The 23,558-nt window shown below is 44.3% G+C and overlaps 1 protein-coding gene across 1 annotated transcript in view; it reads left to right on the forward strand.

The window, feature by feature from the left end:
• Positions 1 to 23,558, forward strand: part of Ctf4 (Chromosome transmission fidelity 4) — a 135,897-nt gene continuing 112,339 nt past the window's right edge. The window contains exons 1-3 of the mRNA XM_068379035.1: positions 1 to 191; positions 4,851 to 4,962; positions 10,846 to 10,997. Of these exons, the coding sequence (XP_068235136.1) occupies positions 112 to 191; positions 4,851 to 4,962; positions 10,846 to 10,997 (344 nt within the window). The 5' untranslated portion in view covers positions 1 to 111. The remainder of the gene's footprint in view (positions 192 to 4,850; positions 4,963 to 10,845; positions 10,998 to 23,558) is intronic.

Genomic DNA, 23,558 nt, shown 5'->3' on the forward strand with positions numbered 1-23,558 from the left:
TATCGAAAACTGGCGGCAAATATATTATTGTCAACAACTCAACACCGACGTGTGAGGGACCAGTGTTATTAGAGTTTATGATTAACTTCGCTGTGTGTTTGTGTGACCACCATGTCATCGAAAAAGATGAGACCAACGCGATATGCCCATTATGAAGGCCATACCGATATATGTTATACTGATGATGGCAAGTAAGTCTTTATCGTGTGATTTCATGTTAACAACTGCACTGTAATTGTTCAGTGGCCACTTTCCTCTTGGTAGGGTTGAAGAGACTCTTTAGCTATGGTAAGCAGCTCTTCTAGGAGAAGACACTCCAAAATTAAACCATTGTTCTTTAGTCTTGGGTAGTGCCATGGGCTTCCACTGTCTTGGGTTATAGTTCTCTAGGTTGAGGATACACTCTGGCAAACTTCTATCTTGTTACTCTTCCTCTTGTTTAGAACCTTTGGTAGCAGTTGTGACCTGGGAAGGGGGTCTGGGGGATTGCGCCCAGCAAGGGGTTGTGACCAGTGAACTTCTATGGTACGTTAGGTGGTTTTGTTAGGTTCTGTACCTTTTTTGTACCTTTTCATATATTGTGTAAAGAGTATATGGAAAAATGCTTTAAAATTCACATGCTAATATTATCGTATCATTGTTAACATTAGCAATGGTAGTGTAACATTGGTACCCTTGCGGGTAAAGTTTTACTGTATTACAGATCATTATTTCTAACAATATATAAGTTTTCCTGTAGTAAATAATGTGATTTGACTGAATTTGACCTTCATTTCAACCGCAAACAAACAGAACAACCAGCTTAACTAACTTTAAGTAGCCAAACTGGTTGTTGTTATTACGACTGGTATTATTTTACTGTATTACAGGGCAGTGTAACCTAGGAAAAAAACTACTTATTTTCTATAGAAAAATTCCTTTCTGTTAAAATGTTTAAACATAATGACTTGTTTAATTTCCGTGTCACTTCACCCGTCAAGAACGTATGTACTGCGAACGCTACATTAGCAATGTTACGCAACGTGGTATTATTGTACTGTATTACAGGGCAATGTAACCTAGGAAAAAAAACTACTTTTCTCTATATAATTCCGCTCTTCGAAAATGACACTCATTCCCGTCGCAAATGAATAGTTTCAGAAATATATATACAGTGGACCCCCAGGGTACGGTGTCCCCAGCTTACGTTTTTTTTTCACGTTACAGTGTGGAAAACGATGTTTTTTCTGTAAAGTTTTTTTGTATTACAGATTCTGATTTCGAACAGAAGGTATATGTTTTCCCTTAGTAAATAACGTGATTGGACCGAATTTGACCTTCATTTCAACCGCAAACCAACAGAACAACCAATTCGACTAACTTTATCCAGACTGGTTGGTGTTATTACTGATGAAATGAAGGTGGAAACTGGTTAAATCATGGGGCTATCTGTAGTTTTTGGGGACAGGGCGATATCTTTCTTATTACTACCCAAATCGTTTTTCATTATGGGGAAGATGTTCTTTACAATGATCCAACATACCATAATATGATGTTATTTTATCATATTTTATCATTTTGAATAATGTCATAATTTACCTTTACCACGGCAATATTTCTCAAGTTCAGCACGGTCCGAATGCAAGTCACGAGTAGCTCCTGCTTAGTTTCCAACTTTCCCGATAGATAGAGCCCGTGTCATCCCAGTCTAAGAAACGTTCGTTTTTACAATTTAATACTGTCCCGTCAATCTACATATTTAACACCTCGTTAAGTTTGTAGTTTTTAGGGACACATCATTTATAGTGATATTTGATACTGCTATGATAATTATCATGAATTGTTAGGTTAGGAAAAGGTCGTTACAATGCGTCGTCCGCTGAAGCCACGGCCAACACTCGATCATAAAATTTCCCGTTAGCATTGTTTCCGGCCTGACTATAATAACACCCGTTTGGCGGCGCTCGGTTCGCCTATCAGCTGGTGGCGCAAGCTTGAACAGTTATCGATGTTCGCTAATTCCAACAATCTTCATTTTTAACATCTTGTTAAGATTATTTCGTTGGGAAACGTCCTAAAATTATGCAGAATACTATTTTCTTTTATATACAACCAAAGGTTAGGCTAGCCAATATCTAGTTAGGATATTTCGGTAGATAAAGCCAGTGTCAAACATAGCAACCGAACAAAACCTTTCGTTGGCCGCGTGATTTCAAATTTTTAATCCCCCCCCCCCACATGACCCGAGATTGTCCTGGAGTCGACTCTTTCTAACTCTAACCGCCGTAATGGGTAGACGTGTTTCGTACAGTTACTCTTTGAGCGATATTGTTGAGTTTATCACTCATATTGATCAAATTGATTCGATTAAGACTCTAAGGTATATACACCTACGTGATTTTACTCGAGTTACCCCGAATTCTTTCATTATTTATTTCGAGAAGGCCTCTTAGAGGATTTTAGGGGTCCATGTGAGAAGTGTACACAATTGATGTTGCGACATCGAATGTTAAGGTAAGCCTGAGTACTTTTTTTATTATGACCATGTGGATAAGATATAATTTTTAGTGCTGCCCAAAGCTTTTTTTTGTGTAGGAGAGAGACTTATGAAGGGGGTCCGGGGGTTTGCCCCCGGGTAGGAGTAGTGACCTGGGAACTACTAGGTTTGGTTAGGTTGGGTTTGTGGGGTTTGTATGTTAGCGACAGTGTTTGGGGGGTCGCAAGGGGGCGTTAGCCCCCCCCCCCCCCGCCCGGTTAGTTCACGAGGAAGTTAAGGACATGGCTTGTAGGTCAGGTTAGGAGGGGAATTTTGGGTTAGTTGTCCATTTTTCTCGCACATTAGCAGCATCTATGACCAGAGTGGTCGTAGTATGTAGATTGTTGGGACAAGCATTTACAAAACTAGTGAATTTAATATTTCATTCCGTGATCATTCCCGAGAAAAAGAGCATATTTTGAACTTTTTTTTCGCACGTTTCCGACATCCATGACCTGAGTGGTACTAGTATGTAGATTGTTGGGACAAGCAATTACAAAACTAGTGAAATTAATATTATTTCATTCCGTGATCATTCCCGTAAAAATAGCCGATTTTGGACTTTTTTTTACTCGATTTTCGGCCGGTCAAAGGCCCGTCCCCAAAAACTACAGAGGCTCCAAATCATGTTATTTGCTTCAGGGAAAAATATTTTCTGTTGCAATGTTTAAATATAATGTCTTTTATCATATATATTTTGTAAAAATGCTTAAATATATTGACTTGTTCAAATTCGGTGTCACTTCACTGACGTATGTACTGCGAACGATAACATTAGCAACGTTACGGTGATACACAGCGTTACCAACGTTGCGGTGATACACAGCGTTACCAACGTTACGGTGGCATTACTAACGTTAGCAACGATACGTTAATATCGTGTATTTTAAAGAATTTTTTCGTATACCCTTTACACAATATATAATACATAAGTACATAATATATAAGTACAAAAAGGGTACAGAACCTAACCTAACCTAGAAGTTCCCAGGTCACAAACCCAATATAATGCCCTTTGTTATATATATCATGTTAATCCGTATCACTTGACTCACGTTATGATAATGTCAGTACTGTTATGATAACATTATATATAATGGTTCTTGTTCCGTCATTAGCTCGCTTCGCTCGCTTGAAAATAAAACATCAAGCTCGTATGTACTGGCAAGTGGTAATGTTGAGCTGCGCACACTAACATTACCACCGTTAAATATAATGGTTCTTGTTCCTCACTTACGATCACAAGAAAATAAAACATCAACCTTGTATGAACTGGCAAGTGGTAATGTTGAGCTTCGCACTCTTAACAAAATATAGTTAAACTAACCCATTAAAGTTAAAGAAATTAATGACTTACTTTTATAACCGTGACGACGTAACTTGTGGGTCACGGGGGTGTTGTGACTGAGTCTGTGGCATCTTAACTGCTTTGTCTTAGTTTAGTACTGGACTTGGAACACTGTAAAAGTTGATACATTATATTGTGATTTAAGAAAATTATTAATATTGGAATTCACCAAAATACTTTCAAGTATGGATTACTGAAGTCGTTACAATTTTCTAAAACTTCGATTGTAAAATACGCAAAAAGACGTCACTTGAACTAACAAAGACCTGACTTGGGCAAAGGTTTCCACGGAAAAGGCTATGTTGGAAGGTGAGGGTAGGGAAATATTAACCCCCCTCTGCAAACTTTACATATGTATGGGTTCGTGATTGGTTAATGGAAAAGCAACGTAGTCTAGAGAGTAAACATGAATGAACAGAATGGGAAACTTGTCCAGAGCCAGTATTTATGTGAAATATGGGAGTGACAAGGTAATAAAAAAATGTATAAAAGTAATATATGAAGATAAAATTGAATGTATGATAAATAATATTTGATGGGTATATAAAATGAGGTGATTTTATAAGGTATCGGATAATAAAACGAGTAATACAGGGGTCAAACGTAATATGTATACGAGTGTACAGTATTACATAACTAATCAAGTAGTGACACATCTTGTAGGTAAGTTTAGGTGGGCCCATTCAAGATAGGTAGTGTTTTTTATAGAGGTTTTGCAGAACAATCTTCAGTAGTACAGTGGCCCAGTATTACGAACGGTTAGAAAACTTGAAGAAATTCGTATGTGTACGACAATTATTGTACATCTGGCAACACTGGCGTGGATTGAAAATAATCAAAGCTTCCATGCCATGAAAAATGTAAAAGGAAAGTCTTTTAAGTAGGTCAGATTTATTTTTGGGTTGATTTGGAGAAAAAAAAAGTAACATGATAAATATGTTGAATTTCATGCTGTGCAGCTCATACATTCAACTCTTGCTTTTTCAGGTACATAATCACTTGTGGAACTGATGGGGAAGTTCGCGTATTTGAAGGCCTTGATGATGATGATTGTAAAACTCATTTGGTTGCAGAAAGTGCCCATGCTATAGCTTATAAAGTAAGTAAATAATATTTGACTTTCTTCATCCTCTTTTATATTTGTTTTGTAATTTATCTTTGGCTAATTTCTTTCCTGATCATTTTAATTTTTTCCGTTACTGGAATGCAAGCCTACGCTATTTATATGGGTATTACTTTTGGTGAAGCTGAAAGGATAAGACATTAGAAGATTAGCGAGGGTTAACCATCCATCCTGCTTGTTAAAAGGGGGGGGGGGTAATAACTACCCCTCTCACTCACTATACTTCACTTTGCTTTTGGCTTGGACGATGAACGGTTGCTACTGCTCTTCATCCGATCTTTTGGACTGTAAATGATATTTTTGTGCTTTCTCTTACAGAATGTGTTTGTGAGTGCCCTTGTCTTCTGGTCATGTGCACCCGATGGCCGCTCCTGTGGTACCTTTATGTCATTCGAGGATACCGATCCTCAATGTCTGTGTCAGACTTGTCCGGGGCAGCGTTGTATGGAGGATCGTAAGTGTATTGAGTGCTGGAAGTGGTCTGCCTCCCAGGGGGAAAAGTTTGGCCGACGGTGGAAGAAGTCTAAGGTACTCTTCTCCTTCGAAGGTTTCTTTGAAGCAGAAGAAACCCAAAGTTTCTTCCACTCCCTGACTCTCCTCCGAAGCATCCACTCAAGCGGTTCCCTTCGGGGGTTGATCGAGTTGTAGCGTTGACCCTTTAACTCCTGGTTAACTCCGTACCTCATGAGACAGTGTGGTTGCCTCCCCTAGCGAGGCGGCACCGCCTCTCCCCCCGATAGAGATCTTGCCTCTTTCTTCTTTGTCTCAGTTGTGGCAGTCTCTTGGTTTGCCAAGTTCGCCTTTCAAGGAAATGTTGCTTGAACTTCTTCAGCGAGGTGCGGGATTGCAGTCTTTTTCCAAGTGTGAGGGGTGTCCGTTGTCTCTGGTTGAAATGGTCATATCGAGACTTCGTCTGTTGCCCTGCCTGTGGACTCCACTTTTGCCTCTCCCTCTGCGCTTCCCCTCCTGAGGCTTCGGGGGAGGAGCAAAGTCCAAGGCATGTCTCCAGCGAGTGATCCATCCCTCGTTCGTTGGGGAGACCACTTGAAGAAACTCCCCTTCGGAGGCCTTCTATTGCCCTGCCTGACCCGCTGTAGGCTCGTTTTCGTTGTCCCCCAACTTGCTCACCTTTTTGTCTAGGTCACGCTTCTTCACCTTTGGTGAAACGTCCACTATTTGGTTCGTCGACTTGTTTTGGGAGGATCCTCTTGGTTTGTGAGATTCTCAAACTTTGGCCATTCCCTCGACTCGTCTGCTCGTCAACGAATCCCGATTTGTGTCTCACTGACGACATTTCATTCATGATCCTCTCCTGACCTCCCTATTGTAGAGCGTCAATTGGCTGCTTGCCGTTCTCTGACTCTTCGATCTCCTAGACGCCAGTCTCTTGCTCACTGCTCACCCACTAACCGATTGCCTGCTTGCAGTTCACCTGATCGCCTGCTCACCGTTCACCTGCTCGCCGATCGCCTGTTCCCCGGTCGACAACTACTTGGTCTACTATTCCTCGGGCCCTGGTAGCTGACAATATTGTTCGTCAGACTTCACCAGTTCCCCAACAACCTTCGGTTTTCTGTCGTCATTCTGCTCTCGCACACGGCTCGTCACTCTTCTTCTGAAGGGAGTAAGAGTGTGACTCGTCACCGATCTTCTAAGTGCCTTTCGCCATCTCTTCGATATCCGGCTAGGTGCTGTTTGCCAACTCATCGCTTATCCATCGTCCTCCGGTTCATCATCCTTCATCTCTTTCTCCTAAGAGACCAGCCGAAAGGCAGCAGCTTTCTTCGCGCGAGCACGTCTTATCAGAGCAGCTCCTTGAACTTCGACTCCTTCGGGGAAGGATAAGTCTTCTCTTCATCGTTCGCCGTCACCCCATTCCCCTCCTTGTAAGTGCAGGACAGCACACTCACCAGGGAAGGGGGAAATGGCCAAGCTGCAGGAGTTTAAGACTCCCTGCCCCTCAAAAGGAGTCCACAGAGCAAGAGGAGGTCAGGTTGCAGCTACCTACAGGTACTTCCTCATCGTCGGTAGCTAAGACTCCGTTGTAGCGGTCCACCTCTTTCTTTTCAGGGTATCTCACAGACAGTGCCGCCATCGGACAACAGCCATGGTTTAGCGCCTTAGTTAGGGCAGTTAATAACGCCTTTCCTTCGGGACTGCCGTCATCTCTCCCCTCGGAAATTTCCAGCATTTCCGGGGAACAACCTTCATCTGCCCAACCAAGTCAAACCTCTACGGGTTTGGGTTGTTGTGGCCTGATTGGTAACGTCTCTGCCTGGTGTTTACCAGATGGGGGTTCGAGTCCCGCTCAGACTCATTAGTGCCTTTAGTGTCTGCAACCTTACCATCCTTGTGAGCTAAGGTTTGGGGGAGCCTATAGGTCTATCTACTGAGTCATCAGCAGCCATTGCTTGGCCCTCTCTGGTCCTAGCTTGGATGGAGAGCGGGCTTGGGCGCTGGTCATATAATATATATGATCAGTTTCCAGGGCATTGTCCTGCTTGCTGTCCCTTGCCTCTGCCATTCATGAGCAACCTTTAAACCTTTTGTCCCCAGTAAAGAGGAAGAGAGGATCCAGAACGAAATACGTACCTTTGACCAGGGTTATGTTGACCCCTACCAGACCTTCCAAGAAGTACAAACATGCTGGTTCATCCCCGCCTCCCTCGTCACCTTCATCAGAAGCTCCTGTCAGATTCGTCGATCCTCCCCTAGCAAGGAGGCCCCGCACGACGACAGAGCAACAGCATCGAAATATGCTGAGGAATCCAGCCTTCCTTCGTCGGATAGCCAGCAGAACAACCTTCCTGTGATACCTGTTCTGGAGACCTTCCCTCCTAGTAGGGAACTGAGGGATTCAAAGGTGGTTCTGAAATCCTTGTTGAAAATTCCTAAACCATCAGAGGGAGTCAGGACTTCATACAGCCATCACAATGACCTCGACCCACCCCGAGATTCAGTCTTGTGGGTGGATGATGACCTTGCCATTAGTCCTAACAAAGTGGAGCAAAGAGACCTGCACCAGGTCCCCTCGGCGGATTAGCAGATTCAGCGTTGCCTCTGCAAGAGGACAAAGACACTCTTCCATAGGGCCCTAACATCCAGGACTCATAAACCACCAGCTCTCTCTCAAACCAGCCGGCCGAAACCTGCTTCAAATCGCACTACTACCAAAAAAAAGATGTCTAAAAAGCCCTTTCCTGCTAAGGATGGGAAATGCCTCAAGTCTTCACATGGAGGGAGGTGTCCTAGAGGAGGCGGACGCAGGTGTCGACGCTAGGATAGGCGATATCCCTGCTTGTCCACCAGTAGGGGGATGCCTTCAGCACTGTTGGAAGAGGTGGATGCAGCACGGGGCTGAACCCTGGACGGTCTCTGTGATCTAGACAAGATATTGCATCCCGTTCATGCCATCTCTCCCTTCACTGATCAAGAGTCCAGTATCGATGAGCTCCTTTGCGATGAGATCTGCAAAAGGGTAGGCCATTTGGGCCAAAGTCCAGCCCATGTTGGTGCAGTGCGCTCTCCAGGAGGTCCTCGACGACTCCCCAGGCTTCTTCAGGCATCTAGAGGCTGGAGACTAGTCATTGACCTCTCAGCTTTGAACAAGTTTGTCAAACAGACTTTGTTCAGAGTAGAGACCGCAGACATGGTCAGGCATGCGGTAAGACCACAGGACTTCACGTGCACACTGGACCTAAAGGACGCGTATTTCCAGATCCCAATCCATCTGTCTTCAAGGAAATACCTCAGATTTAGTCTAGACGACAAAAAATACCAGTTCAAGGTGCTGTGCCTCTGTCTTGCCACAGCACCTCAGGTCTTCAGCTCTCCAGTGACGGCTGAAGTCTATGCCTTAGATTCCTCGACCATCTCAATTCCCATGGGATCAGAGGAACGTACGGACCTCAATTGTCGGGTGGCAGGCGAGAATCTGCTTAAGGGCGTCGACAAAAACCCCCCCCCCATTTTGCAGTAAAAATACTGAGATGGGAGGAAATCCATTTGATAACGCTATCAGCTCGCTTCATTTCAGGCAATACGAATATGCTAGCAGACAACCTGAGCAGAGGGACTCTGATAGTGGGTTCCGAATGGTCTTTGGATCAACTAGTAGCCAACAAAGTCCTGACTTTGTGGGGTTCTCCAACTCTGGATCTGTTTACGACCCTGAGCTTCAGGCTCCCATTGTACTGCACCCCAGTCCTGTACCCCAAGGCACTCTGGCAAGATAAACTTTAGTCTCGGCAGTAAAAGGCTATCGCTCAGCCATGAGTCTTGCTTTTAGACTGAATGGAGTAGAAATTTCCTCTTCGCTGCAACTTTCATACCTAATACAGAGTTACGAAATTACCTGTCCTCAGTCGGAAGTGAGACCTCCTCCTTGGAACATGGTTTGGGTGCTTCGATCCCTTAAGGGACCACCTACGAACTATTATGCCAGGCAACAGATCGCCACCTCACTTGGAAGACTCTTGCCGCTCGTGTTGGCCTTGGCCAAGAGAGTCTGCGAACCTCATGGTCTCTCGTACGACATTGCCCATTCAATGGGATGGGGAGAGGTAAGATTCAGCTTTGTTCCGGAGTTCGTAGCCAAGACTCAGAATCCGGGAGTAGCGGATCCTAGATTCGACGTGTTCCGGATTTCTAGTCTTCATTCTGCAACCTATGACCCAGATCATCTGTTAATGTGCCCAGTAAGGTGTTTGAGGCGCTACCTCAAAAAAACAGCAGCAGCTCGTCCTCGGGTGCCTTCATATTTCCTCAACATAGGGAGGACCAAGAGGAGGGTCACTAAGAACATGATTTCAGCGTGGATTTGCATGGTTATTGACGTAGCTTTGAATCCGGATCCTCCTCCTTCATGACGTCAGGGGCATCGCTACATCCCTCGCTTTCAGACATAAATACTCTGTGGCACAGGTTCTACAAGTGGGCGTGTTGAAATGACAAACAACGTTTACCGCCCACTATCTGCAAGACGTAACCCACAGGAGACTCGATACGTTCTCTATTGGTCCTTTGGTGGCTTCACAACAGCTGGTATAGTACCTCAAGCTCCTTATTGGACAAGTAGCAGAGGGTTGAAGACATTGGCTGGCTTTTTTTTTTTTTTTCTTCATCCTCCCCTCTCTTGTAGAAATCAGCATTCAAGGTCCTCTGCATAGCTGACCTCAAACCACTGCAGGTCAACCATTGCTCACTTGTGTCAATTCTGTTGCATCCCCCCATACCCTGGCGAGTTGGTATTGGGAATGTCTTGGTGACTTCAGATGACTACCTTGACAGTCACATTGCTAGTATCTCCACACACACACACACACACACACACACACACACACACACACACACACACACACACACACACACACACAGAGCCCGCTTAGGCCACAGACCTTGCATAGCAAGGTTAGTGAGGTGTTAGGGTTTCCTTCTTTTTGTGCCTCACATGTAAAAGAGGGATCCCTGGGCGAAGCCATAATGGCAGGGATGTCCACCCTCCTAAGGGATGAGTTATACCCATATAAATAGTGTAGGTTTATTTTTTTCCTAATGATACAAATCTTTAGCTGTATACTCAAACTTGTCTGTCAACCCAGCCCCTTGAAGTTCTACCATCAAGCAAAGTGAAGTATATTAACCGGTGTGTGAGCGAAAAGGGTAGTTACTACCCCCCACCTCCTGCTAACTAGTGGGATGGGTGGTTAACCCTTGCTGATTTTCTATTGGCTTTCCTTATAGCTTCGCTGAAAGTAATACCCATATTAGTAGCTTAAGGTTTGCATCATTAAGAAAAATACAAATTGTTTCCAAAGTTGTCATTTTGTCAATCATTAAAGTGATATATTTGATTCTTAGGATGGTCGATTTCTGGTGGCTACAGACAGTAATTTGGTACAGGCATTCACAATGGACGAAGGAACACCCGATGGCATTATTACTCGGTTTACGGCTCCTGCCACTCATATTGTTGTCAGTAAAGATAACAAACTTGTAGTCTGTGCTGGAAGGTTAGTACTATTTGGTTCATAAGATTAATTTTGTTCCTGCATGAATACAAACCTTCAAGAGGTAGCTAATGTTTACTATAACAGCCTTTTAATTGCTAAAAAGGTAGTTAATAACATGCGTGAGGGGGACAGTTAACTTTGACTTTAGTAGCATTGAATCTAGATGTTAGTTCTGACACAAATATAAACCTTCCTTTACATAGGAGAGGTGATATGAAAGCTAAATTGCATGCAGATGCTTGTTCCAACAAATATAAACCTTCTTCCTATTCATAGGAGAGATACAGGCAATGCTTGACTTTACGACGATTTTTTCAGGGCGATGACATCACAAGTCTATCGGAAATAGGACGAATATTTCCTTGAATATAATATAGTTCCTTGTATAAGAATAAACTGATTTATCTGGGTAAATTATTATTTTCTTTTATGGTTAATATACAGTATCTATTTTCAGTTGAAAATAAATTGAGAAAAGTTTTAATATTTGTCGAGTGCATTTATATGTCTGGTGACGTCATATCACTGGCGGAAAGCGACCCGCAATATAGTGATTTCCTTCCGATAGGCTAATGATTAGTATTAGTATTCCCATTACCGAATTATTAAGTAACAATACAAAGTACTTTATTTTGTGGGTCTTTATCGGTTGTCTGAGTACTATATAGCATAAATTTGACTGTATGCTAGTTTTATTTAATCTCTGATAATAGATTGATATCTAGAAAGTATACTAATAGGACAAATATTTTCTTGAAAATTATGTATTTCCCTTTACATTTTATAAATTAAATACTTTTGCTTGATAAGTTAGTATTATCTTTTCATCTCTTGCAAGAAGAAAGAAAATGAATTTACATATTTTGCAAGTCATTCTTCGTAGAGTTTGTCACGTGTCTTGTGACCTCATGTATCTGGCGGAAGCGCGCTAACAAACCGAACGATTTCCTTTCATTGTGTTACTGAGTAATCATATTACAGCATTCCCGTCATTGAAACACCGAGTAATGATATCAAGTGTTTTAGTGGTCTTTACCATTATGAGATTAGTACAACTTACCGTAAATTTAAGAAAAACGTCTGATGACGTCACATTTCTGGCGGAAGGCGAGAGGAAAATGATTTCCTTGAAAATCAAAATATGAGAGGTTACTGAAAACACCAACTTCACTTCAAGAGGATTTTGGAAAGATCATTATAGTATCGTAATCTGCCTTAAATAGATCGATAATTCCTGGCAAGGTGTTACCAGGAGAACCTTGAACTCAGCCTGGCAAAAGCTATGGCTAAGTGTTGTTGCCGAGTACAACTTTTAGGGGTTTGATTAAACACTAGAACCACCTGTTGAAGAGGAAATTGTTTCTATTGGTTGTTCCATGGGGCTGGAGGTAGATGAGGCAGATGTTGAGGAGGGGGTTGAAGAACATGCTGAAGAAATCGCAGTGGAGGAGCTGAAGGAATTACAGGAGATTGGCCGCATGGAGGTGATGCAGGAACTCGGCAGTGAGGAGGAGGTCGAAGAAGAGGAGGTGCTAACTTCTAGAGAAATTTGTGAGATCCTCGGCATGTGGTAAAAAGTGTCTGATTTTATTGAAAAAAGACCCTGAGAAATTGCATACAGGGAGAGTGAGTGCCTTTTATAATGATACATGCCTAACACACTTCAGAAACATCTTAAATAGAGAGGCAAAAGCAGACATCTCTTGATCGCTTTTTTATAAAACGATCACACAGTCCAGGTGGTGAAGGTGAGAAGGCCAAAAGTGATAGTGGAAGTGATTACCCTATGTAGAAAAAAAGAAAAGCAAAATAAAAATTCAAAATGAAAAGCCAGGAAAAAAAGTACAAAATGCAAAGCAAAATAAGGAAAAAAAAGTGCACATGTGTGTGTGTATCGTAGGCTAGGCTATGCTGTCTCAACCCTCTCTCCCTGCCTCCTCCTCCTCCTCCTAGCTCACCTTTGTTATCCACTCATCCCTGTCTCCATGGTAAGTTTGTAACAGTGTTACTCTTTATTTTTTTTTTATTCATCCTTTCAGTTACAATAAGACTTAAATATTTAGCATTTAGTAAGTTCATTCAACATTTTTAAGTGTGTATAATCTTGCTGCTTTCTACAGCTACCATATTGCATGTGTGTGCTGGTAGCCTTGCTTCTCTCCCTCCCTCCCTCCCCCTGGCATGCATCCCATACGCTGCTAGCGCTCGCCTAGGCTGTGAGTACAACTCTTATTTTTTTTTTTTATTGTTTTTTACTCTTCATTCTTAAAAAACGAAAGCCTTGAATATTAAGCATTCAGTATGCTCATACAATGTTTTAATTGTGATTATCTTGCTGCTTTCTACAGCTACCATATCGTGTGTGTGGTAGCCTTGCTTTTCTCCCTCCCTCCTCCTTGCATGCATCCCGTATGCTAGCACTCGCCTAGGCGGTGAGTACAGCTCTATTTTATTATTGTTTTTATTAACATTTATTATACAGTGTATCAATTTCCCTGTCATTACTGTTGTATTTATCATTCTTTAGTGATTGTTGAGTGTAATTTGAGGTTGCTTTGGGTAAATTTCTTACTCTTGGGACAAATTAATTCTGTTTCTTTAAATTCAAATGGGAATAATTATTTTGAGATACGATATTTTTTTATATACGTTGGCAGTCATGAAACATGTTAAATTCGTGTCTCAAGGTATTACTGTACTGTAGTACTATTACTGTACATACATTACAGTATCATGAGTATTAGGTTACAGTACAGTATTACTAGATAGGAAAAACTATTGCTATACAGAACAGTAAGGGGATGATGACGACTTTACCTTAGCACAATACTGTACTGTAACCTTACTCTGTCCAGTATGTTATGTACACGTGTGTTATAAACTGTTGTAGAAACCAAATTTTAACAATATTAGGCAGTATTTTCTGTGTTAATCAGCTCTGGCACGCGCTCGTGGCAAGGAGCAGTGACTTTTTAGGTTAGGAGTTAACCCACCCTAGTGCAGCATTTATTTGCAAAAATTCACTTTTTGCGCCTGTGTCTGTAACCTAACTATCACGAATAACGAGGCCTGATTAGTAGCCTCGAATGATATAGACTATAGCCTTTTAAATCCTGCTAGTCCTATGCGCCAACGAGACCTGTGCACCTGCTCACCTCCCCAACGTCGACCTTCCTCTGACGAAGAAGTCTCCCGCCATCCTTGGATGTCTTCGTCTTCCAGGGACTGTAGTCCTCTTCATCCCGTCTCCAGACCACCACCGGAAGATAAGAAGCCTCCTGCAAGTGAGGTTCAGACCTCCATGGGATGACAGGAACCTTCCAGACCTCTGCTGCAGGATTACCTACCGTCTTGCAGAGAGCTTAAAGACACCAATACAGTTCCCCAAAACTCCAAGGCATGTGCAGCCCTCCTGCAAGAGAGAGCAAGATCTTCTGCAGTAGCATGAATATCAGCAAGCGACGTTCCCTTGGTTGATGACCTCGACCCACCCCAGGCTACTATGAATGAGAGCTTGGAGATGGATGAAGGTATGGACTACATTCCTAGGGTTGCTAGTCCTAAGTTCAGGTCAGAAGCCCAGCGAAGGGAGTCGGAATACGCCTTCTGCTAGTCGTAGCCTGCATTAGGGCCATCAGTGGATTAGCTAACCCTGAGATGGCTCTTCAGGAAGGCAAATTTACTGTCCTGGAACATGTATATGGTACCCAACGACTACTTAAGGCCAGTACAGTCCTGCCCTGGTCAAAGGGACTGACTTAAGCAAGAAAGAAGGCTTGCTGACAGATTGTTGGCTCCTCTAGCTCGATTCGAGAAGGCTTGTCCTCCAAACTCCTCCCACCTCCTTTTATCCAGCAGAGGAGACACTATGAGGTAACGGATGAGCCCCTTCCGGCTTTTCCTCTTGATTCCCCATAGAGATCCTCTTGAGGTGAGTCCCATTCGAGAAGCTTTCTGGGCGCCCAGCCTCATTTTCAACATCTGAGATCCTAAACATGGGAAAGATGGCAAAGTATGCCATGCAAGCTATTTCGTTGCTTGATCTGTTGTTGAAATCAGTGATAGAGGTCAAGAGGGTGGCTGAGTGGTGGAGGAAGTACACCAAGGACTCCCTTCTTTAACAGCCAGGTCCTATGGTAAGGCTCCTCCACCTACCAGGAAACAGCTGCAATCCACCAGACCCTCGACCAGCAGGACAGCAGGGTCCTCTAAGAAGGTGTCGAAACAGCCCTTTCCTGCCAATGATCCAAACTGCTCCAGACCATCCAGAGGAGGTAAGGGTACTAAGGGAAGAGGCAGAGGCTGCTCCTGCTAAGGAGGGCAATACTCTTTCCTTCTCCACAGGGCCTTAACAGCCAGGTCTTATGGTAAGGCTCTTCCACCTACCGGGATACAAACCCAATCCACCAGACCCTAGACCAGCAGGATGACAGAGTCCTCTAAGAAGGTGTGGAAACAGCCCTTTTCTGCCAGTGATCCAAAAAGGGCTCCAAACCATCCAGAGGAGGTAAGGGTGGTAAGGGAAATGGCAGAGGCCGCTCCTGCTAGGGAGGGCAATCCTCTCCCCTGCCACTGGTGCATTTGTAGAGGTTGCTGTAGCACAGGGCCAATCCTTGGACAGTCTCCTTGATTTGGTCAATGTATGGAGTCCCTTTCCTTCAATCTCTCCCTCCACTGACTTAGGATCCAGTTCCATCGAGTTCCTACACGAAGGGATCTGCAAAGGAGCTGCCGAAGTCCAGACCATGTTGGAGAAGGGCACTCTCCATGTCCTCGATGGCTCCACAGGCTTATTCAGTCGACTCTTTCTTGTGAAAAAGGTATCTGGAGGCTGGAGACCAGTCATTGATCTCTCGGCTTTGATCAAATTGTTCTTCAGACTTCGTTTAGGATAGAGACGGTAGACACGGTTATACCAGCGATAAGACCACAGTACTTCATGTGCACACTAGATCTCAGACGCATACTCCCAGATCCCAATACATACGTCTTCAAGGAACTATCTTCGGATCATACACGAGAACAGGCAATACTAGTTCAAGGTGCTGTGCTTTGGTCTTTCCACAGCACCTAAGTCTTTACGAGAGTGTTTTCCCTAGTGTCATCTTGGGGTCACAGGATCGCCATTCGTCTCTTAAGATACCTCGACAACTGGCTGATTCTAGCAGACTCTGTGGCAACCCATCTTTAACAGCGAGACAGACTGCTCTAGTTTTGTCAGGATCTAGGGATCATAATAAACCTCAAAAAGTTATCCTTTCTCCCCTCTCAAAGACTCATATACCTAGGTATGATTATAGACACCAACTTACAAAAAGTATTTCCTTCAGACAACAGAGTACACAGGCTGAGGGAGGTAGCAAGCCCGTTCCCAAACAAGAAGAGCTTCCAGCTAGAAGTCATTGTGTCTCCTAGGTTATCTAGCATCCCTGGTCAGTCTAGTGCCCAACGGCCGCCTCGTAATTCAATCTCTTTAGGGGCGGCTGAAATCCAGGTGGAGCCAACACACCTGCTCTCCGGATACGTTATTTCCTCTGGGATAGGAGTAACTGATGAATCTTCAGTGATGGGTAACAGAAGAGAACCTCTGCAGAGGAATAGACCTTCTCGTACCTCTCTCAGAATTGATGCTCTACACAGATGCATCAAAAGAAGGGTGGGGGCCCACTTTCTGCACCACACGGCATCAGGGCTATGGTCCGAGTCCGAAAGGTACCAGCACGTAAATCTCTTAAGATATGAGGGCAGTCTTTTTAGCCCTTTAACAGTTCTTGGCAGGTCACTCTGGTGTTGATGAGAGCCAACACTACAGTGGTGGCTCACATAAACAAACAAGGCAGTACCATTTTGCAGACCCTATGTCATCTAGCAGTAGAGATGTCAAGTTCGGTGTCCCTATCTGCTCGCTTCATTCGGGCAAGAGGAATGTGCTTGCGGATAATCTGAGCAGAGCGACTCCGATAGTAAGTTCCGAATGGTCTTTGAATCGTGTGGTAGCCAACAAAGTCCTGACTTTGTGGAGTTCCCCGACTGTGGATCTGTTTGTGATGTCCCTGAACTTAAGGCTCCTCCTCTACTATTCCTCAGCCCCGGTCCTCAGGCTCTGGTAAGATGCATTCCAACAACGGTGGGTTGACGTCAGTCTATATCCTTTTTTTTTTAATTATTATTAATACTTGCTAAGCTATAACCCTAGTTGGAAAAGTAGGGAAAATAGCCTAGTGAGGAAAGGAAAATAAAATATTTTAAGAAGAGTAATAACATTAAAACAAATATCTATATAAACTATGAGAGGAAGAGAAATTAGGTAAAATAGTGTGCTTGAGTGTACTCTCTAGCAAGAGAACTCTAACCCTAAACAGTGGAAGACCATGGTACAGAGGCTATGGCACTACCCAAGACTAGAGAACAATGGTTTGATTTTGGAATGTCCTCCTAGAAGAGCTGCTTACCATAGCTAATGAGTCTCCTCTACCATTACCAAGTGGAAAGTAGCCACTGAACAATTACAGTACAGTGCAATAACCCCTCAAGTAAAGAAGAATTGTTTGGTAAATTGTGTTGTCAGGTGTATGAGGACTGAGATGAATATGTAAAGAATAGGTCAGACTGTTCAGTGTGTGTTTGTAGTCTAAAGGAAAATGATCCGTAACCATAGAGTAGGATCCAATGTAGTACTGTCTGGCCAGTCAAAAGACCCCATAACTTTAGTGATAGTATCTCAACGTTCGGTCTGATGCAAAAGGTGCTCAACAATACCAGAGCATCGACAACCTCTTGCTGCTATGGCATCAGGCAGAATGATTCCCAGACCTTCTACAGCTCCTGACTTGAGCTCCCAAGAGGACTCCCTCCACGACAAGATCTGCTCAGACAACCACACGCTATCATCTTCCACAAGGCAGTAGCTACTCTTTGACTTTACACCTGGAGACTATCCAGCATCTCTCACACAGGCTTTTCGCAATAAGCTGCGAGAAGTATTTCTGGATACTTACGAAGATCCTCGGCATCCAGTCTACCACGCTAAGTGGACTGTCTTCTGTGGTTGGTGTCCTGTAAGGGGTATCGCTCTCCTCGATGCCAGTATTCCAGTAATAGCAGAGTTTCTTGTATATTTTTGGGAGGAAAAGTTTCTCTCGGTCTCAGTGGTAAAAGGCCACCCCTCAGTCGGAAGTTAGACCTCCTGTTTGGAATGTGGATCGCATCATTCAGTCGCTGAAGGGTGCTCGCTACGAACCATTACTCCAGGCAACAGATCGCCACCTCACTTTGAAGATGGTGTCCCTACTCACGTAGGCTTTGGCCAAGAGAGTTAGTGAGATTTGTGGTCTATCCTACGACATCGCCCATTCAAGGGGATGGGGGGTTAAGTGACACCCAACTTCGTGCCTGAGTTTATTGCTAAGACTCAATAGCCTGGAATAGCGGATCCTAGGTTCGAGCCCTTTCGGTTTGGGATTTTTCATTCTGTAACCAATGATCCAGATCATTTGTTACTTTGCCAAGTGAGGAGTTTGATGTATTAACGCACTGCAGGAGCTTGCCCCTAAGTATCAGCACTTTGTCATCACGGGGAAAGTTAAGAGGAGGGTCACAAAGAACACCATCTCAGCTTGGATTTGCAAAGTCATTGACCATGCAGTGAATCTCGACCCTCCTGCTCGTCGACCTAGAGCTTATGATGTTGGGGTATAAGTATGTTCCTGGCATTTAAAAGTAACTACTCTGTGGCGCAGGTATTACAAGCGGGTATGTGGAAGCATCAAACGACCTTCACCTCTCACTACTTGCAAGACGTGACCCACATGAGAATGGAGACATCCTCCATTGGTCCTGAGGTGGCTGCACAACAAGTGGTTTATAATGCCTCAGGCTCCTTGATGGACAAGTAGCAGATGGTTGAGGGCGAAGGTTACCCGGGATTAGTCTGGGATGAATGTGTAAGAATGACTAGCTCTTTCTTTCATCTTCCCCTCTCTTGGGAACAGCACCATGGGTCCTCTGCACGCTGGCCTTACCTATCTGCAGGTAATACCCATTTCCCTTTTATAACCTAGTACAGTACAGATTTAATAATTGTCTACAACCTTGATACTCCCTGCGAGGTGAGTATTGGGAAAAGTCTGTTTGATATCAGCATTTCTATTTAGCTCGGAATATTCTTACTTCGACGGTCACATTGCTAGTTTTTCACACACAGGTTGCTCAGACTGCTTTCTATGGATTGCACGAAGTTGAAGTGAGGTGTCAGGGTTTTTCCCAGTCATGGGCCAAGCCTGTACGTGAGAACCCTACGTCAATGTCCAAGCCAGTGGTTGTACTTCAACCCTCCAAATGTGTGTTATCCCTAATAAATAGGGTAAGGTTTGTAGTGTGCCGGAACAAATGACAAATTTGAAATTAATTTGTATTTTTCCTAATGATACAAACGTGTATCTATACAAATTGGCCTGCCGTCACCTTTCCTCCAGATTAAGTCCTGCCTGCAATCAAAAGTCGCTCTGATTCCTAATAATACTCAAAGTATGATTGTAAGTAGGTCAAGGACGGTGGCTCCTCAATATCTGGATCTCAGTATTGATAATGTATGTTTAAATTTGTATGACTCTTAAAATTTTAGGTGTGATTCTCAACAGCAAATTTACTTTTAAGAAACACATTAGGTCTGTGTCTTCTTCATTCGCGCAAAAAATTGGCATATTGAGAAAGTCTTACAAGATTTTCGGTGATCAATCTATTCTGAAGAAGTGTTTTAATTCTTTCATTCTACCTTGTTTTGAGTATTGTTCTCCTGTCTGGTGTTCAGCTGCTGATTCTCATCTTAGTTTGTTGGACAGAAACTTATGGCCTATTAAATTTCTTATTCCTGATCTAGATATTAATCTTTGGCACCGTCGTTCAATTAGTTCATTATGCATGTTGCATAAGATTTTTCATAACTCTGACCATCCTTTACATTCAGATCTCCCTGGAAAATTCTATCCTGTTCGAATACTAGACAGGCAGTTAAGTCTAATAGCCAGGCCTTCTCCATCATGAGGCTCAATAATACACAGTATTCTAGAAGTTTTATTCCAGCTGTTACCAAGTTGTGGAATGATCTTCCTAATCGGGTAGTTGAATCAGTAGAACTTCAAAAGTTCAAAGTTGAAGCAAATGTTTTTATGTTGACCAGGCTGACTTGAGCCTTTTTATAGTTTATATATGACATATCTGTTTTTGACGTTGTTAGTTTATATAGGACATATCTGTTTTGACTTTGTTACTGTTTTGGAATGATTTATTGTTAATTTTTAAATATTTAACTTAGCCGGTGAATATATAGCTGCAACTCTGTTGCTCGACAGACAAACTGTACAGAAAAAAACTCGCCAGCGATCGCTATACAGGTTGCGGGTGTGCCCAACAGCGCCATCTGTCTGCCAGATACCAAGCTCTATGTAAACAAAGACTCAATTTTCTCTCTGTCGACGTGTCGATAAGACGTACTTTACTCGCTGTTGCTAAACTGGAGTTTTTCACATCATGTTGGTGAAGTACTATATTCTGGTTTTGAGCTTTCGCTGTGCAGGGTTTTTCTTCAAATAAATCCTTGAACTCTTTTTTTTGTATCGGATTCATTGTTGATGACTTAGATCGTTTTTTGGAATTTTCCCTTGACCAATTCAAAATGGCTGACCCTTCACAAGTTCCCAAATTTAGAAAATGCAATGCTAGGGACTGTTCTAGGCGTCTTCCGAAGGCTTCTATCGACCCTCACACTGTTTGTTCCAATTGTCGGGGTAAAACCTGTCAATTGGAAGATCGGTGTGAGGAGTGCGTGGGCCTTTCGGAATTCGATTTTATCGAATTTGAAAAGTACACACGCAGGCTAGAGAGAGATAGAGTTAGGAGAAGTTCTTCTAGGTCTATTGATGTTTCCTCTCCTCATGCCCCACAACCTATTCCTTCCCCTGTAGTGGTTGTTCCTAACCCCCCTCCTAGCACTCAGGAACCATCGATGGCTGACATGATGCGTGCCATCCATCCCCTGGGGGGGGAGAGTTGAGTCCCTTGCAAGTGACCGCAATCAGCTCATGGCGGATGTTAAGGAGCTTAAGTGCCAAAGTGCAGTGGGAAGTGCTAAAGTGCCAAGTGATAGTGTTGTGAACAGTGTTGCGCTTGAGGGTTTGTCTGTTCGTGCCTGTCGTCCTCCTAGTCCGGGACCTCTTGCAAGCTCCCAAGTCCAGGGGAGAAGCAATGTCGCACGACGCATGGGTTCGAGAGGCTTTAATCAGCGAACAGACGTTCCCTCCATGGTATCAGGCGTATCTCCCCAAGATCGCCCCTACCTACGTAAGACGAGAGAGCCCATTTATACCTCGTCGTCTGAAGGTGTTTCTCGTAAGAAACTTTGGACCAAGGTCTCACGACCTTTAAAACGTAAATCGGTCCCTTCAGGACAAGTCCAACGGCCCGGTTGTAGCCACTGGGTCAGTTCGGACTCGTTGCCGTCATCTGATGACTGCTCACCGCCTAAGAGAGGCAAAGCGGTACCGCTTCAGGCACTAACACCGTCTGTCGCTGCACCTGCTCCCGTAGACCCTAAATGGGCTTTGCTGCAAGACATGCAGTCCAAGCTTACGTCTTTGATGCAGGACTTTCATACGGAGAAGGTTGCTGCCGTACTAGCCTACAACCTTCCAAGCGATCGGTTGTGCGTCCTGTTGACGCTGAGGTAACCTTCTCGCGTATACCAGTTGAGGGGGTTCCTCCACCGATGCGATCCAGTGTGGGTTGCCAGCCGCATGTTGACGTTAAGCGACGCACGGAGGTGGTTGTTGACGTTCTGGACGTTCAACAACCATCAGAGGTGACTTGTTTTGACGCGGTGCGTCAACCTCCGCAACCCAGTGTGGTTTTCACTGCGCAACCCAGTCGGTCTAGACAGTCTCGGGTAGACGCTGTGCGTCCTCGCGCTCCCATGGTTGTTGACAGTTCACAGACTGTGCAGCAGTTCCATGACGTTGCGTCCGGCTCCGTCACGCATGCACCAGTGCGACCGGACTCAGCGAACCAGACGTTACCCACTCCGTTGCCGTTTCCTCATCAGTTTTCGGATGAGGAACTTTCTGATGATGATGTTGCTGCACATCAAGACGATCAACAATCAGAACTGGACGAGCCTAAGTCAACTCAACCATCTTTGGACTTTAGAAAAGTTTTGGCTATTTTCAAAGAGTTGTTTCCTGACCAGTTTGTTTCTGTGGCTCCTCGTTCTCCGCCGCCAGAGTTTGTTTTAGGCATGCCTTCTTCCGCACCTGCCTTTACTAGACTCGTCCTCGCACGCTCGTCTAAGAGAGCTTTGAGGGTGATAGGAGACTGGTTAGAGTCCAAGAAGAGTTTAGGGAAGACAGCATTTGCCTTTCCCCCTGCTAAACTCTCTTCTAGATCGAGCGTCTGGTATGCCACGGGAGAAGTTCTCGGCTTGGGAGTTCCTGCCTCTGCCCAGGGCGACTTCTCAAGTCTTGTAGACTCTCCCCGCCGCCTTGCCATGAGACGCTCAAAAATTTGTTGGTCATCATCGGACCTGGACCACCTTATGAAAGGGATCTTTAGGGCTTTTGAAGTCTTTAACTTCTTAGACTGGTGCCTAGGAGCCCTGAGCAGGAAAATCTCTTCGACAGATAAAGAAACTTCTTTGCTCATTATGTCCTGCATGGACAAGGCCGTCTGTGATGGGTCCAATGAGCTTGCTGCCTCATTTGCGTCCGGAGTCCTGAAAAAGCGAGAGTCTCTCTGCTCGTTCCTGTCTGCTGGAGTTACACCATGCCAGAGATCTGAGCTTCTCTTTGCTCCCCTTTCCAAGTGCCTATTTCCAGAAGTCTTGATAAAGGAAATTGCTGCTTCGTTGGTGCAGAAGGACACTCACGATCTAGTTGCGTCCTCAGCTCGCAAAGCTCCCCCTTTGCCTACATTGTCTGCTAGACCGAGGATTGACACTCCAGCGTCTCGCTTTATTCTGCCCTTTCGTGGCAGAGCCTCCAGCAGAGGAGGTGCTCGTGCCGAAGGGAAGCGAGGGAAGAGGAAAGGATCCAAGTCCTCTAAGGGCAGAGTCTGACTGCCCGCAACTTCAGACAGCAGTGGGAGCCAGACTCAAGAACTTCTGGCAAGCCTGGGAGAGGAGAGGCGCAGATTCACAATCTGTGAAGTTGCTCAGAGAGGGGTACAAAATCCCTTTTGTACGCAAACCCCCTCTAGCAACGTCTCCCATCGATCTCTCTCCCAGGTACAGAGGGGAAGAAAAGAGACAAGCCCTGAAACTGGAAGTGTCTCTTTTGCTAGAGAAGAGAGCGGTGGTCAAAGTCTCGGATCTTCAATCACCGGGATTCTACAACCGCCTCTTCCTGGTTTCAAAGAAGACAGGAGGGTGGAGACCGGTGCTAGACGTCAGTGCTCTGAATGTCTTTGTCACAAAGACGAAGTTCTTCATGGAGACCACAAAGTCAGTCTTAGCAGCGGTCAGAAGGGAAGACTGGATGGTCTCCCTAGACCTAAGGGACGCCTACTTCCACGTCC

The sequence above is a fragment of the Palaemon carinicauda genome, chromosome 8 (assembly GCF_036898095.1).
Source record: "Palaemon carinicauda isolate YSFRI2023 chromosome 8, ASM3689809v2, whole genome shotgun sequence".
Classification (NCBI taxonomy): Eukaryota; Metazoa; Arthropoda; class Malacostraca; order Decapoda; family Palaemonidae; genus Palaemon; species Palaemon carinicauda.